Source organism: Chiroxiphia lanceolata, chromosome 1 (assembly GCF_009829145.1).
Source record: "Chiroxiphia lanceolata isolate bChiLan1 chromosome 1, bChiLan1.pri, whole genome shotgun sequence".
NCBI classification, from domain to species: domain Eukaryota; kingdom Metazoa; phylum Chordata; class Aves; order Passeriformes; family Pipridae; genus Chiroxiphia; species Chiroxiphia lanceolata.
In genome coordinates this window covers 155,908,843-155,927,587 of record NC_045637.1, presented here as the reverse complement: position 1 = coordinate 155,927,587, position 18,745 = coordinate 155,908,843, and the positions used below count along the sequence as shown (strand labels likewise).

Here is an 18,745-nt window from a genome sequence, read left to right as displayed (position 1 = left end):
AGAAATGCCTGTGCCCCACAGGGGGGGTCTGAGCCCCACAACCCTCGGAGTCTGTGCCCCATAGCGAGGGTCCCTGAGCTCCACAACCATGGGACCCATGGACCACGCTGGGGGGGGGTCTGTGCCCCATGATGGGGGGATCTGAGCCCCCCAGTCGTGGGGGTCTATTCCCAGTGCGGGGGTGTCTGTGCCCCGTTGTGGGGTGTCTGTGCCCCACTGTGGGGTGTCGGTAGCCCACGGTGGGAGTGTCCGTGCCCCACACGGGGGTCCCCTCCCCGCAGGCTGTGCCCCCCGGTGCGGGCCGGGGCAGTTCAGGTGCGCGGGGGGCCGCTGTGTCCCCTTCCCCCACCGCTGCGACGGCCGCGACGACTGCGGGGACGGGAGCGACGAGCGCGGCTGCTCCTGCCCCGAGGGGCACCTGCCGTGCCCCGGGGGGGGCTGCCACCCCCCCGCCGCGCTCTGCGACGGCCGCCGCCACTGCCCCGACGGCGCCGACGAGGCCAATTGTCCCGGTGAGGGGCACGGGGGGTCCCCCACCCTGGGAACCGCGTCTGGGACCCCCCACCGGGAAACCCCGACCCTGCGACCCCCTGGGATCCCCCACCCCGGGAACCCCATCGGGGACCCTCAGTCCTGGGAATCCCGACCTGGGACCCCCGGCCTGGGCATCAACTCTGGACCCCACCACCCTGGGACCACCCTGGGTCCCCACCTGAGGACCACCCTCACCCTGGGACCCCCCCACCTCGGCACCCCCCAACTCGTAACTCCCCCACCCAGGACTCCCCCCGGCACCATCCCCTACCCGGACTCCCCTTTGGGGACCCTCCACCCTGGCAGTTCCCGCCCATGGACCCGCCCTTTGGGGGCCCTCCATCCCGGGACCACCCCTGGACCCCACTTTGAGAACCCCCGTTTTGGGGATTCCTCTCGGCACCCCCCGCCCGGGGACCCCCGACCCCGGCACGCCCCACCCTGGACCCCCGCTTTGGAGACCTCTCCCCACGGCGGCGGTGCCACCGCTGTCCCCGTGTCCCCGTGTCCCCAGCGCGGGCCACCTGCGCCCCCGGCACCGTGCCCTGTCCCGACGGCTCGTGCGTGGCCGAGGTCGCCGTGTGCGACGGCGCTCGCGACTGTCGCGACGGCTGGGACGAGAGTCCGGCGGGGTGTGCGGTGGCCCTGCCCCCCGCGCCGCTGGCACCTGGCACCGCTGGAACCGCTGGCACCGCCACTGGCACCGCTGGCACTGTCATCCTGGCTACCAGCGCCACCGACACAGCTACTGTCACCACCGCTGTCGCCGACATTGGCACGGTCACCGACACTATCACCAGCACTGCCAACGCCTCGGCAGGTGAGGGGGGGCTCGGTGACTCCTGGGGGTGGCCGGGACCTGGGTGTGAGAGGACAGGGGGGCTCCGAGGGATGGGTGGGCTCCTGGGTGGGCTCTGGGGGTGGGTGGGCGGGTTCTGTGGGCGGGACGGCTCCGTGGGTGCCGGTGGGACGGGAGGGCTCAGGGACAGGGGGGCTCAGGGACAGGGGGACTCTGTGGTGGGTGGACTCTGTGGGACACGTGGGCTCCCCAGGTCGGGCACGCCCTGGGGCCGGTGGTCCCCGCAGGTCGGTGGTCCCGCGGCTCCGGGGGGTTCTCTGTGCCCCCCCAGTGGCTGTAGGGGAGTGGGTGGTCCCCGTGGGTGGGTGGTCCCGGCGGCCGTGCTCCCCCGACCCCGTGTCCCCCTCCCCAGCGCCCTGTGCCCCCCGGTCCCTGCGCTGTGACAGCGGCGGGTGTGTCCCGCGGGGGTGGCGCTGCGACGGCGACAGCGACTGTCCCGACGGCAGCGACGAGGGGGGCTGCGACCCCCCCTGCGCCCCCGGACACCTGCCCTGCGACCCCCCCTGCGACCCCGGACACGGCCCCTGCGCCCCCGCCTGCGTCCCCCCCCGCCACCTCTGCGACGGCGTCTCCCACTGTCGCGACAGCGCCGACGAGAGCCCTCAGCTGTGCGGTGAGACCCCCGGGACCCCCGGTCACTTCTGGGGACACCTGGGGGAAGGGAGGTCTGGGGGTGCCCCCGGATCCGCTCCTGGGGTCCCCGGGGACCCTGGGGTGCGGGGGTAGGACGGGGGCTCAGCAGTGGAGGGACCCACCGGAGGGGGCTTGGCCGGGGATCCCCTCCCCACCACAGCCCCCCCGCCCCCCGGGGACCCCTCAGAGTGCCCCGTGTCCGACCCCGCCAGAGCCCCGCGGTCCCGGGAGCAGCCCGGGGGGTCCTTGCGCCGAGTTCGACTGCGGGGGGGACGAATGTGTCACCTTCCAGCAGGTAACGGGGGGCCAAGGGGGGACCCCCTGTGGGGTCCCGGGGTCCCTCCGACCCCCTTCCAGTGCCACCCCGGTGTCCCCAACCCCTCCTGATGCCACCTCTATGTCCTCTCAGCCCTCCCCGCGGTGTCTCCCCCCCCCCCGCCAGTGCCACCGTCGTACCCTCTGCCCCCTCCCGATGTCCCCTCGACCCTCCCACCCGTGTCCCCGACGCCCCGAACCCTCTCCTGGTGTCACCCCGCTGGTACTCCAGTGTCCCGGCGTCCCCTCGACTTCTTTTCAATGCCACCTTGGTGTCCCCCGTGTCCCTCCTGGTGTCCCCCCCGTGTCCCCGAAGTCCCCCCTGGCTGTCCCCTCCTCCCCGCGGTGTCCCCTCAGGTGTGTGACGGGGTGCGGGACTGTAGCTCGGGGACGGACGAGCGGGGGTGCGGCCTGTGGGGTCCCTGGGGCCCCTGGGGGTCCTGCAGCCGCCCCTGCGGGCCCGGGGTGCAGCGCCGGGCCCGGGGGTGTCACCAGGGTCACCCCGGGCTGCTGCGGGGGTGCCGGGGGCCGCGCGAGCAGGAGAGACCCTGCTTCCACCGGGCCTGCCCAGGTGAGCGGGGGGGACCCCGAGGGTTGGGGGGGCCGGGACACCCGGGGAGGTTTGGGGGGATTTGGGGGGGGACGGGGGTTTTGGGATCCCGGGAGGTTTTGGGGTCCCGGGGGGGCGGGGGGTAGCGCGGGCAGGAGCGACTCTGCTTCCACTGAGCCTGCCCAGGTGAGTGGGGGTGACCGGAGGGGACCCCGGGGTTTGGGGGTCTCATGGGGTGCCTGAGGGATTTGAGGGTCCCTGTGGCTCAGGCTGCACAGGGAGTTCAGGGGATTTGAGGACGTCCCATGGACCGGGGGGGTTGGAGGGATCCCATGGGATGCGGAGAGATTTGGGGGTCCCAATGGTTCAGGCTGCACAAGGGATTTGGGGGTCTCACAGCCCGGGGGGCTTGGGGGGTTCCAAGGCTCCCCCTGACGCCCCCCTCCTCCCCCCCCCCCCCAGTGGACGGCGAGTGGGGCCCGTGGGGACCCTGGTCCGACTGCCCGGGGGACTGCGGGGGGGTCCGGCTGCGCAGGAGGGGGTGTCGGCCCCCCCAGAACGGCGGCCGAGCCTGCGAGGATCTGCCCGGGGGGGCCCCCGGAGCCCTGGAGATGGGTGGGTGCGGGGGCAGGGGGGTACGGGGCAGGAGGGGGCTCGGGGGGGGCTCTGGGCACTGTGGCAGGGGGCCCAAGGAGGTGGGGGGTCCCGCTGGGTCGGGGGGGCTCCACAGACGGGGGGGTTCCGTGGGCGGGGAGTCCTCACAGCGCGGGGGGGCTTTGTGGGACAGGTGGGTCCTGCTGGGACGGGTGGGGCCCGGTGGGATGGGGGGCTCTATAGAGTGGGGGGCTCTGCGGGGCAGGTGGTCTCCGTGGGTGACCCCCTCTCTCCCCCAGCCCCCTGCTCCCCGGGGGGGTGCCCCAACGCCTCGGAGTGCGAGGGGGGGCTGCGCCCCCTCCCCTGCGCCCCCTGCCCCGCCTCCTGCGCCGACCTGGCCGCCGCCGTCACCTGCCCGCGCCCCCCGCCCTGCCGCCCAGGTGAGGGGGACCCGGGGGGGGCACCCCGAGGTGAGGGGCACCCGCTGACCCCCCCGCCCCTCCCCAGGGTGCTGGTGCCCGGCGGGGCGGGTGCTGGACGCCCCCGAGCCCGGCGCGGGGCCCACCCGGTGCGTGTGGCCGCGGGAGTGCCCGTGCCGGGCCGGGGGGCGCGCGTACCCCCCGGGGGTCCCGGTGCCCCTCGGCTGCCGCCTCTGCACCTGCCTCGAGGGGCGCCTGCGGCACTGCCGCCCCCTCCCCGGCTGCTCAGGTGGGTCCGGGCGCGGGGCCGTGTGCGGGGGGACCCCCGGCGGGGCCGTGGGGACCCCGAGGTGTGGCCGCGGCGCTGCGGGGGGACCCCCTGTGACCCGGTGCCCCCCACAGTGGACTGCGGGTGGTCGTCGTGGTCGCCGTGGGGCGCGTGCGCGGGCACCTGCGGGACCCCCGGCGTGCAGTGGTCGTTCCGCAGCCCCTCGAACCCCCCCCGGCGCGGGGGGGGCCGGCACTGCCGCGGCATCTACCGCAAGGCCCGACGGTCAGCGGGGCCCGGGGGGGTGGCGGGGGGGCCGGGGGGTCCCCTGGGTGCGTGACGCCCCCCCGCCCCGCAGGTGCCACACGGGGCCGTGCCGGCGGTGCCACGAGCGGGGCCGGTGGCGCGTCCCCGGCGAGCGCTGGCGGGGGGGCCCCTGCCAGCTGTGCCAGTGCCTGCCCGGCGGGGGGGTCCACTGTGTCCCCTACTGCCCCCTCCGCGACACCGGCTGTCCCCGGGTGAGTGGGGGGCGCGGGGGGCGGGGGCGGCCGCGGGGGGCGGTGGCGGTGACGCTGTCGGTGTCCCCAAGGGCCGCGTGCTGCGGGAAGGTGACGGCGGGTCCTGCTGCTCCTGCGCCCCCGCGGGTGAGTGGGGGGGTCCGGGGAGTCCCGGGGGGAGCGGAGTGACCCCGAGGTGCCGGGGCAGACGCTGTGACCGTCGCCCCCGTGTCCGTCCCCTCTGCAGGTGACAACGCGACCTCCCCGGGCACCCCCCCCGCGGTGACGGCAGCGCTGTCCCCCCCCCCACCGGCCGAACCCCCCGGCAGCCCCAGGTGCGGGGGACACCGGGGGCGGGAAGGCTCAGGACTTGGGGGTCCTGGGAGTTGGGGGTCCCCAAGTCCGGAGGGCACCGAGGGGGTCTCCCCTGACCCCCCCTCCCCCTCCAGCCCTACGGCCGCTCCCGGGGAGCCGCCGTCCGGGACCCCCGAAAGTGCCGAGACCCACCCGGAGCCCCCCAGCGCAGCCGGGGACACCCCCGGAACCGTGACCCTCCCCGAGGAGACACCGAGAGCCCCCGGGAGTGCCACGACCTCCCCCGAGCCCCCCCAGCTCCGGGCGCTGCCCTCACCGGCTCCCACGGGAGTCCCCACCGAGACCCCCGCAGGTGAGGGGACCCCGGGGGGGGGGGGGGGGGCGGACGGGACCCTCGAAACAGCCCCCCAGGGACGGGGGGTTCCTGAGGGGGGGCACCCCGGCCAAGGCAGCGGGGGGGGGGGGTTGGGCTGGGGACTTCCAAGGTTGGGGATTTGGGGGGGCACCAAGATTGTGGGTTCAGGGGCGGGGGGGGTCCCCAACACATGGGGGTCACGCTGCCCTCTCCATCCCCCCCAGGCTGCGCCCCCCCGCCCTGGGGAGGGTGGGGGTCCTGCAGCCGCTCCTGCGGGGTGGGGGTCGCCCTGCGACGCCGGGGGGGGACCCCACCCGGGGGGAGCTGCGCTCACCCCCCCAACATCGACACCCGCGTCTGCTTCCTGCGAGCCTGCCCAGGTACCCCCAAAGCCCCGGGACCCCCCGGCACGGGCCGGGACCCCGCTGTGGGGTGGGAACCCCCAATGAGCTGGGACCCCCGTTATGGGTTGGGACCCCCGGGGATCCGGGCCCTCCGTGGGGTGGAACCAATCCCCATTGCCGGGGTGAGACCCCCAAAACTCGGGACCCCCCCAGCGGTCTGGGACCCCCGTCCCCGGGCTGGGGAGGATCCTCAGGGTTGGGAGATCTCGGGGTGGGGGTGTCAGGGGAGTCCCCAAGGGCCGGGGGGCTCGGGGTTGGGGGGTGCAGGGGGTCCCCCCCAAAGGGCAGTGGGGGGATGCTGACCCCCCTGACCCCCCCGTGTCCCCCCAGTTGCGGGCGGGTGGGCGCCCTGGGGGTACTGGACCCCCTGCGACGCCCCGTGCGGGGGGGGGCAGCGGAGCCGCCGCCGCAGCTGCAGCGACCCCCCCCCGAAAAACGGAGGGCGGCCGTGCGAGGGGGGGGCCCTGCAGAGCCGACCCTGCAACCTGCGGCCCTGTGGGGACGGCCCAGGTACGGGGGGGCGCGGGGGGGCTGCGGGGGGCTGGGGAGACACCGCCAACTCTGCTCCCCCCGTCCTTAAGCCCCCCATTGCCCACCCCACTGCCCTCAGATTCCTGAGCCCCCTATTGCCCCCCAAATTCTTCCCCCGTCCCCCCGAAACACCCCCGTGCCCACCCCAGTCTCCCCCCAAGCCCCACAAATCCCCCTTACGTCCCCCCAGCCCTCCCGCTCACCCCCCCGCCCTTGCCCCCCCCAGCCTGCCCCCCCCAGATGCTGCTGGTGCCCCCGGGGGGGTGTGAGGATTTGGGGGTCCCCCCCTGCCCGCCCACCTGCGCGGACCCGAGTGGGAACAGCTCGTGCCCAGGGGCCTGTGAGGAAGGTCGGGGGGGGCACGAGGGGCATGAGGGGGGAGAGGTTGGGGGGCACGGGGGGTCTTGAGGGGTCTCCGGGGGGGGGGATGCGACTTGGGTAGGGCGGGGGGGGGGGGCAGGGGGAGTATTGGGAGGATTTGGGAGTGGCCTGGGAACCTGAGGGGCCATAGGGGGTCTTGAGGGGGCTTGGAAGGACCTGGGGATTGGGGGGGGGCAGAGGGATTTAGGGGGAACTTGGGAACTTGGGAGGGGGCACGGGGGGGGTCTGGGAGGCCCTTGAGGGGGATGAGGAGGGGGTTGGGAGGGGGGTCTTGAGGGGCTCGGGAGGTAGGGGTCTTGGTGGTCTGGGGGAGGCTTGGAGGGGCACAGGGGATCTTGGGGGGATTTGGGGGCCTCGGAAGGCACTTGGGGAGCTGAGGAGCTCTCGGGGGAATGGGGGTGAATTTAGGGGTTCAGGAGGCTCAGGAGAAACTGAAGCCCCCCATATTTCCCCACCCCCAGGCTGTCGGTGCCCACCCGGGCTGGTGCTGTGGGGGCGCGACTGCGTCGAGCCCGGGTACCCCAAAACCCCCCGACACCCAAAACCTCCCCATGCCAAAACCCGGGGTTGGGGTCCCGCGGTTGTTGGGGATCCCCCAGGGTTTGGGATGACCCCTCGTTTTCCCCCAGCGCGTGTGGGGGACCCGCGGGGGTGTTGGGGCTCCCCGCGAGTCGGACCCCCCCTGAACCCTGTGGGTGGTCGCGCTGGACCCCCTGGACCCGCTGCGACTGCGGCACCGGGACCCGGCAGCGCTTCAGGTGGGGGGGCTGCCCCACTGAGGGGGGGCTGACCCATAATGAGGGGTCTGACCCAGAGCGGGGGGTCTGACCCTGAGCGGGGGGGGGGTCCTGCCCCACTGAGGGAGGTCTGACCCAGAACGGGGTCAGACCCTAACCCTACCCCACAGCAGGGGGTCCTGCCCTGTAGTGAAGGGGTCTTGCCCCACGGGGCTGTGGGGGGGCTGTGGGGTCCCACTCCATAACGGGGCGGGTCGCTGCCCCACGGCAAGAGGGTCTTGTCCCAGGGGAATGGGGGGTCCCTGCCCCGCAGTGAGGGGGGTCCTGTCCCATGGCAATGGCGGGTCCCTGCCCCATACCGAGGGGGTCTCTGCTCCACAGGGATGGGGGTCCCTGCCCCACACCGAGGGGGTCTCTGCCCCACGGCGATGGGGTCCTACCCCACATCTCGCTCTCCACAGGTCTCCCACCAACCCCGCGGCCGTGCCCGGCGGTGCCCCCTGCGCCGGGACCCCCCGGGAGGTTCGGGGCTGCCCCGAGCCCTGCGGTCCCGGTACGTGTCCCGGACCCCCCCGGACCCCCCGGACCCCCCGGACCCCCGAGTGCTACCGCGGCCCGTCGAGTGCCCCGTGTCCGTCTGTCCCCAGAGCCCGGGAGCGCGGGGGCACCCGGGGGCACCGCGGCGCCGTGGGGCACGGGGCTGACGTGGGGCACAGAGACCCCCGAGTCACCGTGGGTAGCGGGGTCTCCGTGGGCCCCGGACTCGCCGGGGGGGTCACCGTGGGGCACGGAATCCCCCTGGATCCCGGAGTCGTCGGAACTGCCGGGGGTCACGGACTCACCGGGGGTCCCGGAGTCCCCGGAGCCGGGGGTCCCAGAGTCTCTGGGGGTCCTGGAGCCCTCGGAGTCCCCAGAGCCCACGGACTCCCCGCGTGGCCGCTGGTCGCCGTGGGGCACAGAATCTCCTCAGTCCCCGGGGGTGCCGCCCCCCCCCCGTGGCCGGTGGTCGCCGTGGGGCCCCTGGAGCGGCTGCAGTGTCCCCTGCGGGGGGGGCGAGCGCTGGCGCCGCCGGGGCTGTGAAGCCCCCCCGTGCCCGGGGCCGGCGCTGCAGAGCCAGAGCTGCCACAGCCACGTGTGTCGCGGTGAGTGCGGGGGGACCCCGAGCCGAGACCCCCCCGAGATCTGAGCCAAAGTCCCCCAGCCCAGAGACCCCCAACCCAGAGACCCCCACCCAGAGACCCCCCAACCCACAGATCCGACCCCCAGACCCCGACCCCCAGAGCTGATCTGTCCCATAGCCCCTCCCCAGAGACCCCCCCGCGCTGCCCCACACCCCGCCCCACACCCCTTCCCTGCCCATGGGGCACAGAGCTGGGTGTTTTGGGGGGCAGAGGGGGGGCCCCCCGGGGGAATGGGGGGGTTAGGAAGGGGGCAGAGGTCAGTGCCCCCAGGTACAAAGGGTTTTTTTGAGGGGGGAGCAGAGGTCAGAGCCCCCAGGCTCTGAGGGGGGAATCTGTGTTGGGGGGGGCAGAAGCCGGGTGCCCCCAGGTACTGAGGTTTATTTTGGGGGGGGTAGAGGCCGGGTGCCCCCCCGGCCGGACGTTCCGCGAGTGCGGGGGGGATTCCGGGTGCCCCCGGAGCTGCGCCCACCTGGGCGGGGCCGTGGGGTGCGCGGGGGGGTGTCAGGAGGGGTGTCACTGCCCCCCCGGCACCTTCCTGCACCACCGCACCTGCCTGCAGGTGAGACCCCCCCAGGGGACCCCCCGTGAGTGCTGCCCCCCCATCCCTCCTGTCCCCCCCCAGGGGTGTTGCTCCCCCAAAACCTGGAGAGGGGACTGGCGGGGGGGGGTCCTGGGTGTGAGGGCGGGGCCCGCAGATCCCTGGGTACCCCCAGGGTGGTTGGGGGTCCCTGGGGTGGGGGTTCCCCGGGTCCACGGGGGCTACGTGGGTGCTCCACGGGTGGGGGCACCAGGGGGGCTCCGTGAGGGCTCTATGGGGCCGTGGGTGCCCCCCTGGGTGGGGGGGGTCCATGGGTCGGGGAGTCCCTGGTGAGTGGGGTGGACTCACAGGGGTGATCTCGGAGGCTGGGGGGGTCATGGGTGCCCCCCGGGGTACTGGGGGGGGGGTCCCTGGGGTGGGGGTCCCCAGGGTGGTGGGGGCTCACCCGGGGGTTCTATGGGGAGATGGGTGCCCCATGGGTGTCCTCCAGGACGGTGGGTGCCCCTTGGGGTGGTTTGGGGTCCCTGGGTGCCCCCCGGGGTGGTTTGGGGTCCCTGGGTGCCCCCCCGGGCGCCCCCCACCCCCGTGCTCAGCCCCAGCAGTGCCCCTGCTCGGTGCCCGCCGCGCTGCTGCGGGGGGGGGACCCTGGGACCCCCACCGGGACCCCCCCCGGCCCGGAGCCCTCTGGGACCCCCCCTGGGGACCCCCCGATCCTGGAGCTGCCGCCGGGCGGGACCGTCCACGTGGGCTGTGCCCGCTGGTGAGAGTGGGGACACCCCGGGGGTCCTTCCCCCCACCTTCATGGACCCTTCCCCACGACCCTTCCCCACCCATCGCCTGCTACTCCCCCCCCCCCCCCCGCCGTGTTCTCCCTCCTCTTCCCCATCACCCACCGCCCCCCGGCCCTTCCCCGCCCTCCAGGACCCCCCCGTCTTTCCCTCCCCCCATTCCACGACCCTTCCCCACCACTCACAACCCCTCCCCACGGCCCCCCCCTCTGGTACCCCCCGTCCCCCCTGCACCCCCCTGACGCCCCCTTTGCCCCCCCAGCACCTGCCTGGGGGGCCGCCTGCGCTGTGCCCCCCCCGGGAGCCCCCCCTGCACCGGGACCCCCACAGAGAGTCCGACCTGCCTGAGCCCCCCCTGCGCCGGTGGGTCACGGCCCCCCCCCGGTCCCAGTGGGGCACAGCCCCCCCGGCCCCTCTCCCGGGGGCCCCAACCCGGGGGGTCCCACGACCCCAGCCCCGTTGGGGGGGGCAGATGATGTCACTCGGTTGGTTCTCCCCCCTCAGCGGAGCCCGGCACCACGGGGGATCTCGGCCCCACGGGGGATCTCGGCCCCACAGCAGCTCTCAGCCCCACAGCTCTCAGCCTCACGTGGGATCTCAGCCCCACGTGGGATCTCAGCCCCACAGCTCTCAGCCCCACAGCCCCAGGTGAGGTCCCACTGACCCCCCCGCGCCCCCCACCCCGGGGGTCTCTGCCCCTCCCGCCCCCCTGACCGGCTGTTCCCGCAGGGCCCGGGGGTGAGGAGGAGGCCGGGGGGCCCGCGGGGGTCCCGGCGGGGCCGTGGGGGCCGTGGGGGCCGTGGGGTCCCTGCTCCCACACCTGCACCCGCCCCGAGACCCCCGCGAGCCGGAGCCGCCGCCGGGACTGCGGGGGGGGGCACTGCGGGGAGGGGGGCAGCACCCAGAGCAGACCCTGCAACCTGCCCCTCTGCCAAGGTGGGTCTGGGGGGCCGGGGGGATATGGGGGTCTGGAGAATCTATGGGTTCCTGCAACCGGCCCCACTGGGAAGGGGACTGGGGGGCTGGGGGGGGTTATGGGGTCCTTGCAACCTGCCCCAGTGCAAAGGGAGGGGGGGCTGTGGGGGAGGATACTGAGGGGGCTGGGGGGGGCTGTGGAAGTCCTGAGGGGGGGTCTGGGGGTCCCTGCAGCTGCCCCATTGTGTGGGTCTGGGGGGGTCTGGGGGTCCCTGCAGCTGCCCCACTGTGAGGGTCTGGGGGGTCTGGGGGGCTATTGGGGGCAATCAGGGGGTTCTGGAGGGTCCTCACCCACAGCGGGAAGTCTGGGGGTGTTGTGGGGGTCCCACTGACACTGGGGTCCCCCCGCAGCCCCCCCCTGCGTGGCCCCCCCCCTGCCCGTGCCAGTGGACCCCCTGGGGGCCCTGGGGGTCCTGCTCGCGGCCCTGCGGGGGGGGGCAGCAGCGGCGGCTCCGGGCCTTCACCCCCCCCAGCCCGGGGGGCTCCTGGTGCCCCCAGATCCGGGGGGGCCACGAGCAGCGGCGCCCGTGTGGGGTGACGGCGTGTCGGGGTGCGGGGGGCGCGGGGGCACGGGGGGGCTATGGGGGGGCCAGGAGGGGGTGGGGGCAGTGGGGAGTGGGTGTGACGGGGGGGGTTGGGGAGCTCTGTGGGGCTGTAGATGGGGGGGGCTTTGGGGAGGGGGGGCTCTGCTGGGATTGGGGGGCTCAGGGGGGACGGGGGGTCTGGAGGGTGGGGGCTGGGTGGGACTCTGGGGAGACCGGGGGGGGGATATGGGGGGGCCGGGGCTCTCGGAGGGGGTCTGGGGGTCGGGGGACTCCCGGGGGGTGGTTGGGTGGTTCGGGGGGGGTGGGAGTTGGCCCGGAGAGGATCGGGGGGTCACCCCCCTGTGTCCCCCCGCAGTGGACGGCGCGTGGTCCCCGTGGGGTCCCTGGTCGCGCTGTGACGTCACGTGCGGGGGGGGCCGCTCCGTCCGCAGCCGCTCCTGCTCCCGACCCCCCCCCAAAAACGGGGGGAGCCCCTGCCCCGGGGGGGGACACGAGCTGCGGGTCTGCAACCCCCGACCCTGCGGTACGGGGGGGCTGGGGGGGCCCTGGGAGCTCTGGAGGGGTCCGGGGGGCTCGGGGGCAACAGGAGGTCCTGGGGGGCAGCGGGGGGGTCCCGGAGTTCTCGGGGTGCTGGCGGTGCCCCCCCCGGCCTGCGGTGCCCCCGGGGTACCCGTGCCACCCGCTGGGAGGGGGTTTGGGGTGCCCTGGGGTGGCTGGGGGGTCCCGGGGGCGGTCGGTGGTGCTGATGGGGGTCCTGTGCCCCCTCCCCAGGCCCGCGGTGCCCCCCCGGGCAGACCCTGTCCCCCTGTGCCACCCAGTGCCCACGGAGCTGCCGGGACCTGCAGGAGGGGGTGTCCTGCGGGGGGGGCCCCCCCTGCGAGCCCGGCTGCCGCTGCCCCCCCGGTGAGTCCCCCCGGACCCCCCCGTGCGCTCCCAGGACCCCCCTGTGCCCCCTCGTGCCCCATCCTGACCCCTCATTCAGCCCCCCAACCCTCCCCGAAGCCCCCAGACCCCCCCCCGCCCCCCTGTGACCCCGCCTTGCCCCCCCAGGGACCCTGGAGCAGGACGGGGGGTGCGTCCCCCCCGCGCTGTGCGAGTGCCTGGACGCGGGGGGGCACCTTTGGGTGCCGGGGGGCGGGGGGCACCCCCGGGGGTGCCAGAACTGCACCTGTGCGGGGGGGCGGCTGCGCTGCACCCCCGGGGGGTGTCCCCCCCCCACTCCCACCCCCGGGAGCCCCCCCGGGACCGCCCCCTGCGCCTGGAGCCGCTGGAGCCAGTGGGGCCCCTGCAGTGTCACCTGCGGGGGGGGGCGGCAGGAGCGGTACCGGTGAGGGGGGCACGGGGGGGGCACGGCAGGGGGAGGGACGCGGGGGGGACTTGGGGGTCGGGGGGGAATGGGACGGGGGACACGCGGGACTGGAGGGGGAAACGGGGAGGGGGGGACGGGGTACCTTGGGGACACACCTGGCACTGGGGGGGGCACACGGAACTGGAGGGGGGACACGGGACTGGGGGGCACAAACGGCACCGGGGGGGGCACAACACGGGGGGGGACACGGTCACGACGCTGGGGGGAACACATGTCACCCGTGGGGATCATTCGGGGGGACATGACACACCTGGGGGGGGAACACGACACTGGGGGGGCACACGGGGCACTTCGGGGACACAGAGGTACTTGAGGGGACACAGCATTGGAGGGGGGGCACGGGAATGGGGGGGACGTGGGGCTGGGGGGACACGGGAGTGGGGGGGACACCCGTGCTCTGTGTGACCTCCGTGCCCCCCCAGGACCCCCATCCCACCAGAGAGCGGGGGGAGACCCTGCGGGCCCCCCCAGGAGGAGAGTCGGGGGTGCGAGGAGACCCCCTGCCCCCCCCTGTGCCCCTGGGGGGGGGGCGAGCGGGGGCTGGGCGAGTACTGGACCCCCGGCCCCTGCCGGCAGTGGTGAGTTGGGGGCTGGAGGGCCGGGGGGGTCTCCAGGGACTCCCCACCCATCGCGTGACCCCCTCCCGCAGCACCTGCACCCCCGAGGGACCCCAGTGCTGGGACACCCCGTGTGCGGCCGGTATGGGGGCCTCGGGGGGGGCGGGGGTTTCGGGGGGTGCTGGGAGAGGCAGGGGAGTCACACAAGGCGTTGGGGGGGGGTCCTGCGGGGAGGCGGGGGGGTCGGGGGGGGTCCTAGGGGGTCCGGGGAGTTGTGGGGTGTCTTGGGAGGTCCCGGTGGTCAGCGAGGTTCTGGGGATTGTGGGGGGCCGTGAGGGCGATGTGCGTCCGGGGGGGTCCTGAGAGTCCTGCTGACCCCGGTGCCCCCCCCGCGCCCCCCAGAGCCCTGTGACTGGAGTCCTTGGGGGCCCTGGGGACCCTGCGGAGACCCCTGTGGGGGGGGGTCCCGCCTGCGCCACCGGCACCCCCTGAACCCCGAGACCCCCGGGCGGGCGTGTGGGGGGATCCGGACCCAGAGCGAGAGCTGCAACACCACTGCCTGTGCCGGTAACCCCCGGGCACCCCCGCCAGGGGCACCCCCTCCCTGGGACCCCCCACCTCAGGGACTGCCCACCCCGCAACCCGGGACACCCCTCCGGTAACCCCCCCACCCAGAGACCCCCCACCCCGGGACCCCACCCCCCTACAACCCCCCACCCAGGGACCCCCCGTGTCCTGGGGACTCCCAGTAACCCCCCTCTGGGAGACCCCACCCCAGCACCCTGGGGACCCCCACCCCAGTAACCCCTTCTCTGGGGCCCCCCTACCCTGTGGTCCCTCCACCCCGTCAACCCCCTCCGGTACCCCCACCCTGGGGCCCCCCGCCCCTGGCCCCCCCTGCGCCCTTGGGACCCGCACGCAGCCCCCCCGGGGGTGCTGAGGGGGTGCTGAGGGGGTACCGTGCCCCCCCAGGGCCGGGCTGCGGGGGGGGCCGGACCCGCAGTGCCTGTGCCGGGCGGTGCCCCCGGAGCTGCGCTGACACCTGGGCACAGGTGCTGTGTCTGCAGGGCCCCTGCGAGCCAGGTACGGTCCCGCACCGGGGGGGGCTGCCCCAGCACCCGGGGGTGCCCCCCCGTGCCCCCCCAGACTCCAGTACCCCCCCAGCCCCCACGGGCTCCCCCGGGTCCTTCATGCCCGCAGTGCCGCCCCGTGCCCCCCCAGGGTGTTGGTGCCACCCCCCAGGTCCCAGTGGCCCCCTCCAGTACCCATGGGTGCTCTTGTGTCCCCCCGTGCCCCCCCAGCACCCGTGGTTGCCCCCCCGTGCCCCCCATATCCATGGGTGTCCCCCCCAGACCCTATGGTTACCCTCTGCCCTCCCAATGCCCCCCAAAGGTCCCAGTGTCCCCTCATGCCCCCCTCAGGGTGTTGGTGGCCCCCCCAGCACCCACGGGTGCCTCCCCAGGGTCCCAGCGCCTGCCAAGTGTCCAAGTGCTCCCCCCATTCCCCCCAAGGTGCCGATGCCCCGCCCAAGGGTCCCAGTGCCCCCCTGTGCCCCCTCAGGGTGCCGATGGTCCCCCCAAGGGTCCCAGTGCCCCCCTGTGCCTCCCCAGGGTGCCGATGGCTCCCCCAAGGGTCCCAGTGCCTCCCTGTGCCCCCCCAAGGTGCCGATGGCTCCCCCAAGGGTCCCAGTGCCCCCCTGTGCCCCCCCAGGGTGCCGATGGTCCCCCCAAGGGTCCCAGTGCCCCCTGTGCCCCCTCAGGGTGCCGGTGCCCCCCCGGGCAGCTGCTGCAGGACGGTCACTGCGTCCCCCTGGGCCGGTGCCGCTGCGGGACCCCCGGGGGGGGCAACGGGAGCAGAGAGGTGCCCCCGGGGGGGGCGACCCAGATCGGGTGTCACAACTGGTGGGTGACACGGCAGGGGGACACACGGAGGGGCCGCGGTGTGTGGGAGGGGGACAGGGGAGGTACACGGCTGGGGAGGGGGACGGTGGGATGGACGCGGTTGGGGGGACACGGGGGGACACGGGGGGTGGGCACCGTGACATGGGACAGACGCAGCAGTCGGGGGCTCTGGGGACGAGCACGGTGACAGGGGGATGGACACGGGGGCACTGGGATGGGCACGGTGGCAACGGGACAGGCACGGGGGACACGGCGGGACAGGGACGGGGACAATGGGACGGGCACGGGGGGACGGACACCGTGGCGGTGGGATGGGCACGGGGACAGGAGGACAAACGCGGGGGGACACGGTGGGCCGGGGACGGTGGCGGTGCCGCACAGCACAGCCCCGGGTGCGGTGACGGTGACACCCGCGTGTCCCCCCGCGCAGCACCTGCGGGAACGGGACCCTCACGTGCCCGGCGCTGGCGTGTCCCTCCCCGGGGCCCGCCACCCCCGCGAGCCCCCTGTCCCCCGCGGCCCCTGTGACCCCCGTGTCCCCCTGGTCCCCGGAGTCTTCCGTGTCCGCTCTGTCCCCCTCGTCGCCCCTGTCCCCTACGACCCCCACGTCCCCCCTTTTTGCCCCCGCGTCCCCCTGGTCCCACTCACCCTCCGCGTCCTCCGTGTCCCCCGTGTCCCCCCTGTCCCCCGTGTCCCCCCCGTCCCCCGCCGGGTCCCCCTGGTCCCCCTGGTCCCGCTGCTCCCGCACTTGTGGCGGTGGCACCCGGACACGGCACCGGCAGTGCCGGGAGGGCCCCGAGGGGGGGTCCCCGTGCGGGGAGACCCCCGGGGAGGAGACGGCGGAGTGTAACCCCCAACCCTGTGCCGGTGAGAGGGGGCACGGGGAGAGGGAGAGAGGAGAGAGGGTTGGGGGGATGGAGAGAGGGATGGAGTGGGAAAGGGGATGGAGGGATGGAAGGACGGGAGAATGGAGGGAGGGACGGGGGGAGGAATCGAGGGATGGGGAGATGGATGGAAAGGGGGGGATGGAGGGAGGGAGAGCAGGAGGGATAAAGGTCTGAAGGCACGAGGAAAGAGATGGAGGGAGGGACAGGGGGACGGAAGGATGGAGAGACGGAGAGTTGGGGGGAGGGACAGAGCGAGGAAAGACCGGAGGGTCGGGGGGAAAGAGGGAGGGAGAGAGTGAAAGAGAGATGGAAGGAGGGGACGGGAGGGATGGAGGGGACGGGGCAATGGAAGGAACGAGGGCCGGGGGAGGGAGGGATGGAGGGAGGAGAGCGGGAAGGAGCGAGGGCCGGGTGCCGGTGCCATCCCGGTGCCCCCAGGCTGCCCCCCGGGTGAGGTCTGGCTGGACCCCGGCCCCGCCTGCGAGCGCAGCTGCCACGACCTGGCGGAGCCCCCCGGCACCTGTGGTGGGACCCCCGGCACCCCCGGGACCCCTGGAACTCCCGGCATCCCCGGCACCTCGAGCACCCCCGGGACCCCCGCGACTCCCGGGACCCTCCCGTCCCCCGCCCCGCGCTGCTCCTGCGGCCCCGGGCGGTACCGGAACGAGTCCGGGCAGTGCGTGAGCGCGGGGGGCTGCGGGTGCCGCCACCGCGGCGGAGTGCGAGCGGTGAGCGGCGCGGGGGGGCCCGACCCGGGGCTGGGGCTGGGGGCGTTCCCTTATGTTCAGGGGAACATCCCGTGTTTGGGTGTCTCTGTCCCGGGTTGTGTCTGGGGTTGGTCCCTGACCTGGGTTTGGGGGTTCCTGATCCATGGTGGGAGGTTACCGCGTTTGGGGGTTCCCGACGCCGTGTCCGGGGGTGTATCCCCCGTTTCTGAGGGGGTCCCTTGTGTCTCGGGGTCCCTCATCCCTTTTGGGGGGTTCCTTGTGTTTGGAGATCCCTCGTGTTTGTGGTTACCCCATGTTTGTGGGGGGGCCCTGACCCGTATTTAGGGGGCACCCAGTGCTGGGGGGATCTCTGGGGTTTGGGGAGTTACCCCGTGCTTTAGGGGGGTCCCTGACCCGTGTTTGGAGGTTCCTGACCCATGTTTAGGGGAGCACCCCGTGCTGGGGGGATCCCTCGGGTTTGGGAAGTTACCTCGTGTTTTGGGGGGTCCCTGACACGTGTTTTGGGGTCCCTGCTCCTGTCCCCCCCCAGGCCGACAGCGAGTGGCAGGAGCAGTGCGGGACCTGCCGCTGCGCCGAGGGACGTGTCACCTGTGCCACCACCTGTCCCGCGCTCACCTGCCCGGAGGTGAGGGGGGGCCCGGGGGGGCGCGGGGGTGTCCCTGCGGTCAGGGGCTGAGCGCGGGGTCCCCGCAGGGCACGGAGCCGGTGCGGGAGCCCGGGAGCTGCTGCCCCGTGTGCCGGGACGAGTGGCCAGGTGAGACCCCGCACCTGGGGACCGCGGGGTGAGGGGACGGCCCTGGCAGCCCCCCCCCCCGCTCACGCCGCCCCCCCACCCCCCAGAGGAGCCCCCCGGGCCGTGCCGGCTCCTCACGGCTCTCCGGACCATCGCCAAAGGCGCGTGTGTCCTGCGGGGCGTCCGCGTCACCTACTGCGCGGGGGGGTGTCGGTCCCGCACCGCCGTCAGCGCTCAGGTGCGGGGGGGCTGGTGGGACCCACCGGGGGAGGGGGGAGACCGGTGGGACCCCCGGGTGAGGGGAGCGAGACCCTTAGGTGTGGGGGAGTGGGACCCCCGGGTGTGGGGGTGTCGCCCCCGCACCACTCTCAGCCCTCGGGGGTGGGGGGGGGTCGGGTGAGACCCCCAGATCCGTGTGACCCCCCCCGCCCCAGGAGCCGCCTCTGCGCAGCCCGGGCGGGGGGCTCGGGCCAGGGGGCGGGGGGGCTGCAGGGCTGTGCGGGGAGCCCGGGGGTGCCCGGGGGTTCCCCCTGGTCTGTGTGACCCCCCCGGTCTGTGTGACCCCCCCGTGCCCCCCAGGAGCCGTACGTGCGGTCGCTGTGCGAGTGCTGCAGTTACCGCCTGGACCCCGCCCGGCCCGTGCGCCCCCTCCTCCTGCCCTGCCCCCGCGGCCGCCCCCGGCCCGCGCTGCTGCCCCGTATCGCCCAGTGCCACTGCGAGCCCTGCCGGGGTCCGGGGGGGCACAGGGGGGGCCCGGGGGGTCCTGGGGGTGGGGACACAGCCCCGCATCGCCCAGTGCCACTGCGAGACCCCGGGGGGAGGTCCTGGGGATTGGTCCTACGGGGGGTTCCTGAAGGGTCCTGGGGTGGGTCCCGAGGGATTCCGGAGGGTCACGGGGGGGACTCAGCTCCCCGCATCGCCCCCAGTGTCACTGCGAGCCCTGCAGGGGTAGGGGGGTCCCGGGGGGTCGAGGGGCTGCCGGGGGGATCCTAGGGAGGTCCTGGGTGTCCGGGCAGAGGGGTGGGACACAGCCCCGCATCACACACTGCCACTGCGAGGCCTTCGGGGGTAGGGGGTCTTGGGGGGGGCCTTGGGTAGCTGGGGGGCTGCAGGGGCTGGGGAGGGGAACCCCAAGGCGCCCCGGGCCCCCC

The 18,745-nt window shown here is 75.0% G+C and overlaps 1 protein-coding gene across 1 annotated transcript in view; it reads left to right on the top strand.

Annotated features, from left to right (window-relative positions):
• Positions 1-18,745, top strand: part of LOC116788791 (SCO-spondin-like) — a 30,281-nt gene that overhangs the window by 11,493 nt on the left and 43 nt on the right. The window contains exons 25-64 of the mRNA XM_032691963.1: positions 282-512; positions 1,049-1,354; positions 1,665-2,006; positions 2,239-2,321; positions 2,699-2,912; positions 3,354-3,506; positions 3,785-3,925; positions 3,993-4,193; positions 4,307-4,457; positions 4,531-4,690; positions 4,762-4,816; positions 4,917-5,004; positions 5,119-5,336; positions 5,564-5,719; positions 6,074-6,253; positions 6,501-6,623; positions 7,117-7,171; positions 7,285-7,413; positions 7,854-7,945; positions 8,040-8,534; positions 8,969-9,132; positions 9,705-9,871; positions 10,162-10,262; positions 10,404-10,547; positions 10,629-10,882; positions 11,226-11,424; positions 11,775-11,942; positions 12,191-12,322; positions 12,470-12,746; positions 13,211-13,366; positions 13,438-13,487; positions 13,748-13,912; positions 14,318-14,428; positions 15,105-15,246; positions 15,677-16,113; positions 16,572-16,861; positions 17,391-17,486; positions 17,555-17,615; positions 17,702-17,832; positions 18,174-18,324. Coding sequence (XP_032547854.1) covers positions 282-512; positions 1,049-1,354; positions 1,665-2,006; positions 2,239-2,321; positions 2,699-2,912; positions 3,354-3,506; positions 3,785-3,925; positions 3,993-4,193; positions 4,307-4,457; positions 4,531-4,690; positions 4,762-4,816; positions 4,917-5,004; positions 5,119-5,336; positions 5,564-5,719; positions 6,074-6,253; positions 6,501-6,623; positions 7,117-7,171; positions 7,285-7,413; positions 7,854-7,945; positions 8,040-8,534; positions 8,969-9,132; positions 9,705-9,871; positions 10,162-10,262; positions 10,404-10,547; positions 10,629-10,882; positions 11,226-11,424; positions 11,775-11,942; positions 12,191-12,322; positions 12,470-12,746; positions 13,211-13,366; positions 13,438-13,487; positions 13,748-13,912; positions 14,318-14,428; positions 15,105-15,246; positions 15,677-16,113; positions 16,572-16,861; positions 17,391-17,486; positions 17,555-17,615; positions 17,702-17,832; positions 18,174-18,324 — 6,969 coding nt within the window. The remainder of the gene's footprint in view (positions 1-281; positions 513-1,048; positions 1,355-1,664; positions 2,007-2,238; positions 2,322-2,698; positions 2,913-3,353; positions 3,507-3,784; positions 3,926-3,992; positions 4,194-4,306; positions 4,458-4,530; positions 4,691-4,761; positions 4,817-4,916; positions 5,005-5,118; positions 5,337-5,563; positions 5,720-6,073; positions 6,254-6,500; positions 6,624-7,116; positions 7,172-7,284; positions 7,414-7,853; positions 7,946-8,039; positions 8,535-8,968; positions 9,133-9,704; positions 9,872-10,161; positions 10,263-10,403; positions 10,548-10,628; positions 10,883-11,225; positions 11,425-11,774; positions 11,943-12,190; positions 12,323-12,469; positions 12,747-13,210; positions 13,367-13,437; positions 13,488-13,747; positions 13,913-14,317; positions 14,429-15,104; positions 15,247-15,676; positions 16,114-16,571; positions 16,862-17,390; positions 17,487-17,554; positions 17,616-17,701; positions 17,833-18,173; positions 18,325-18,745) is intronic.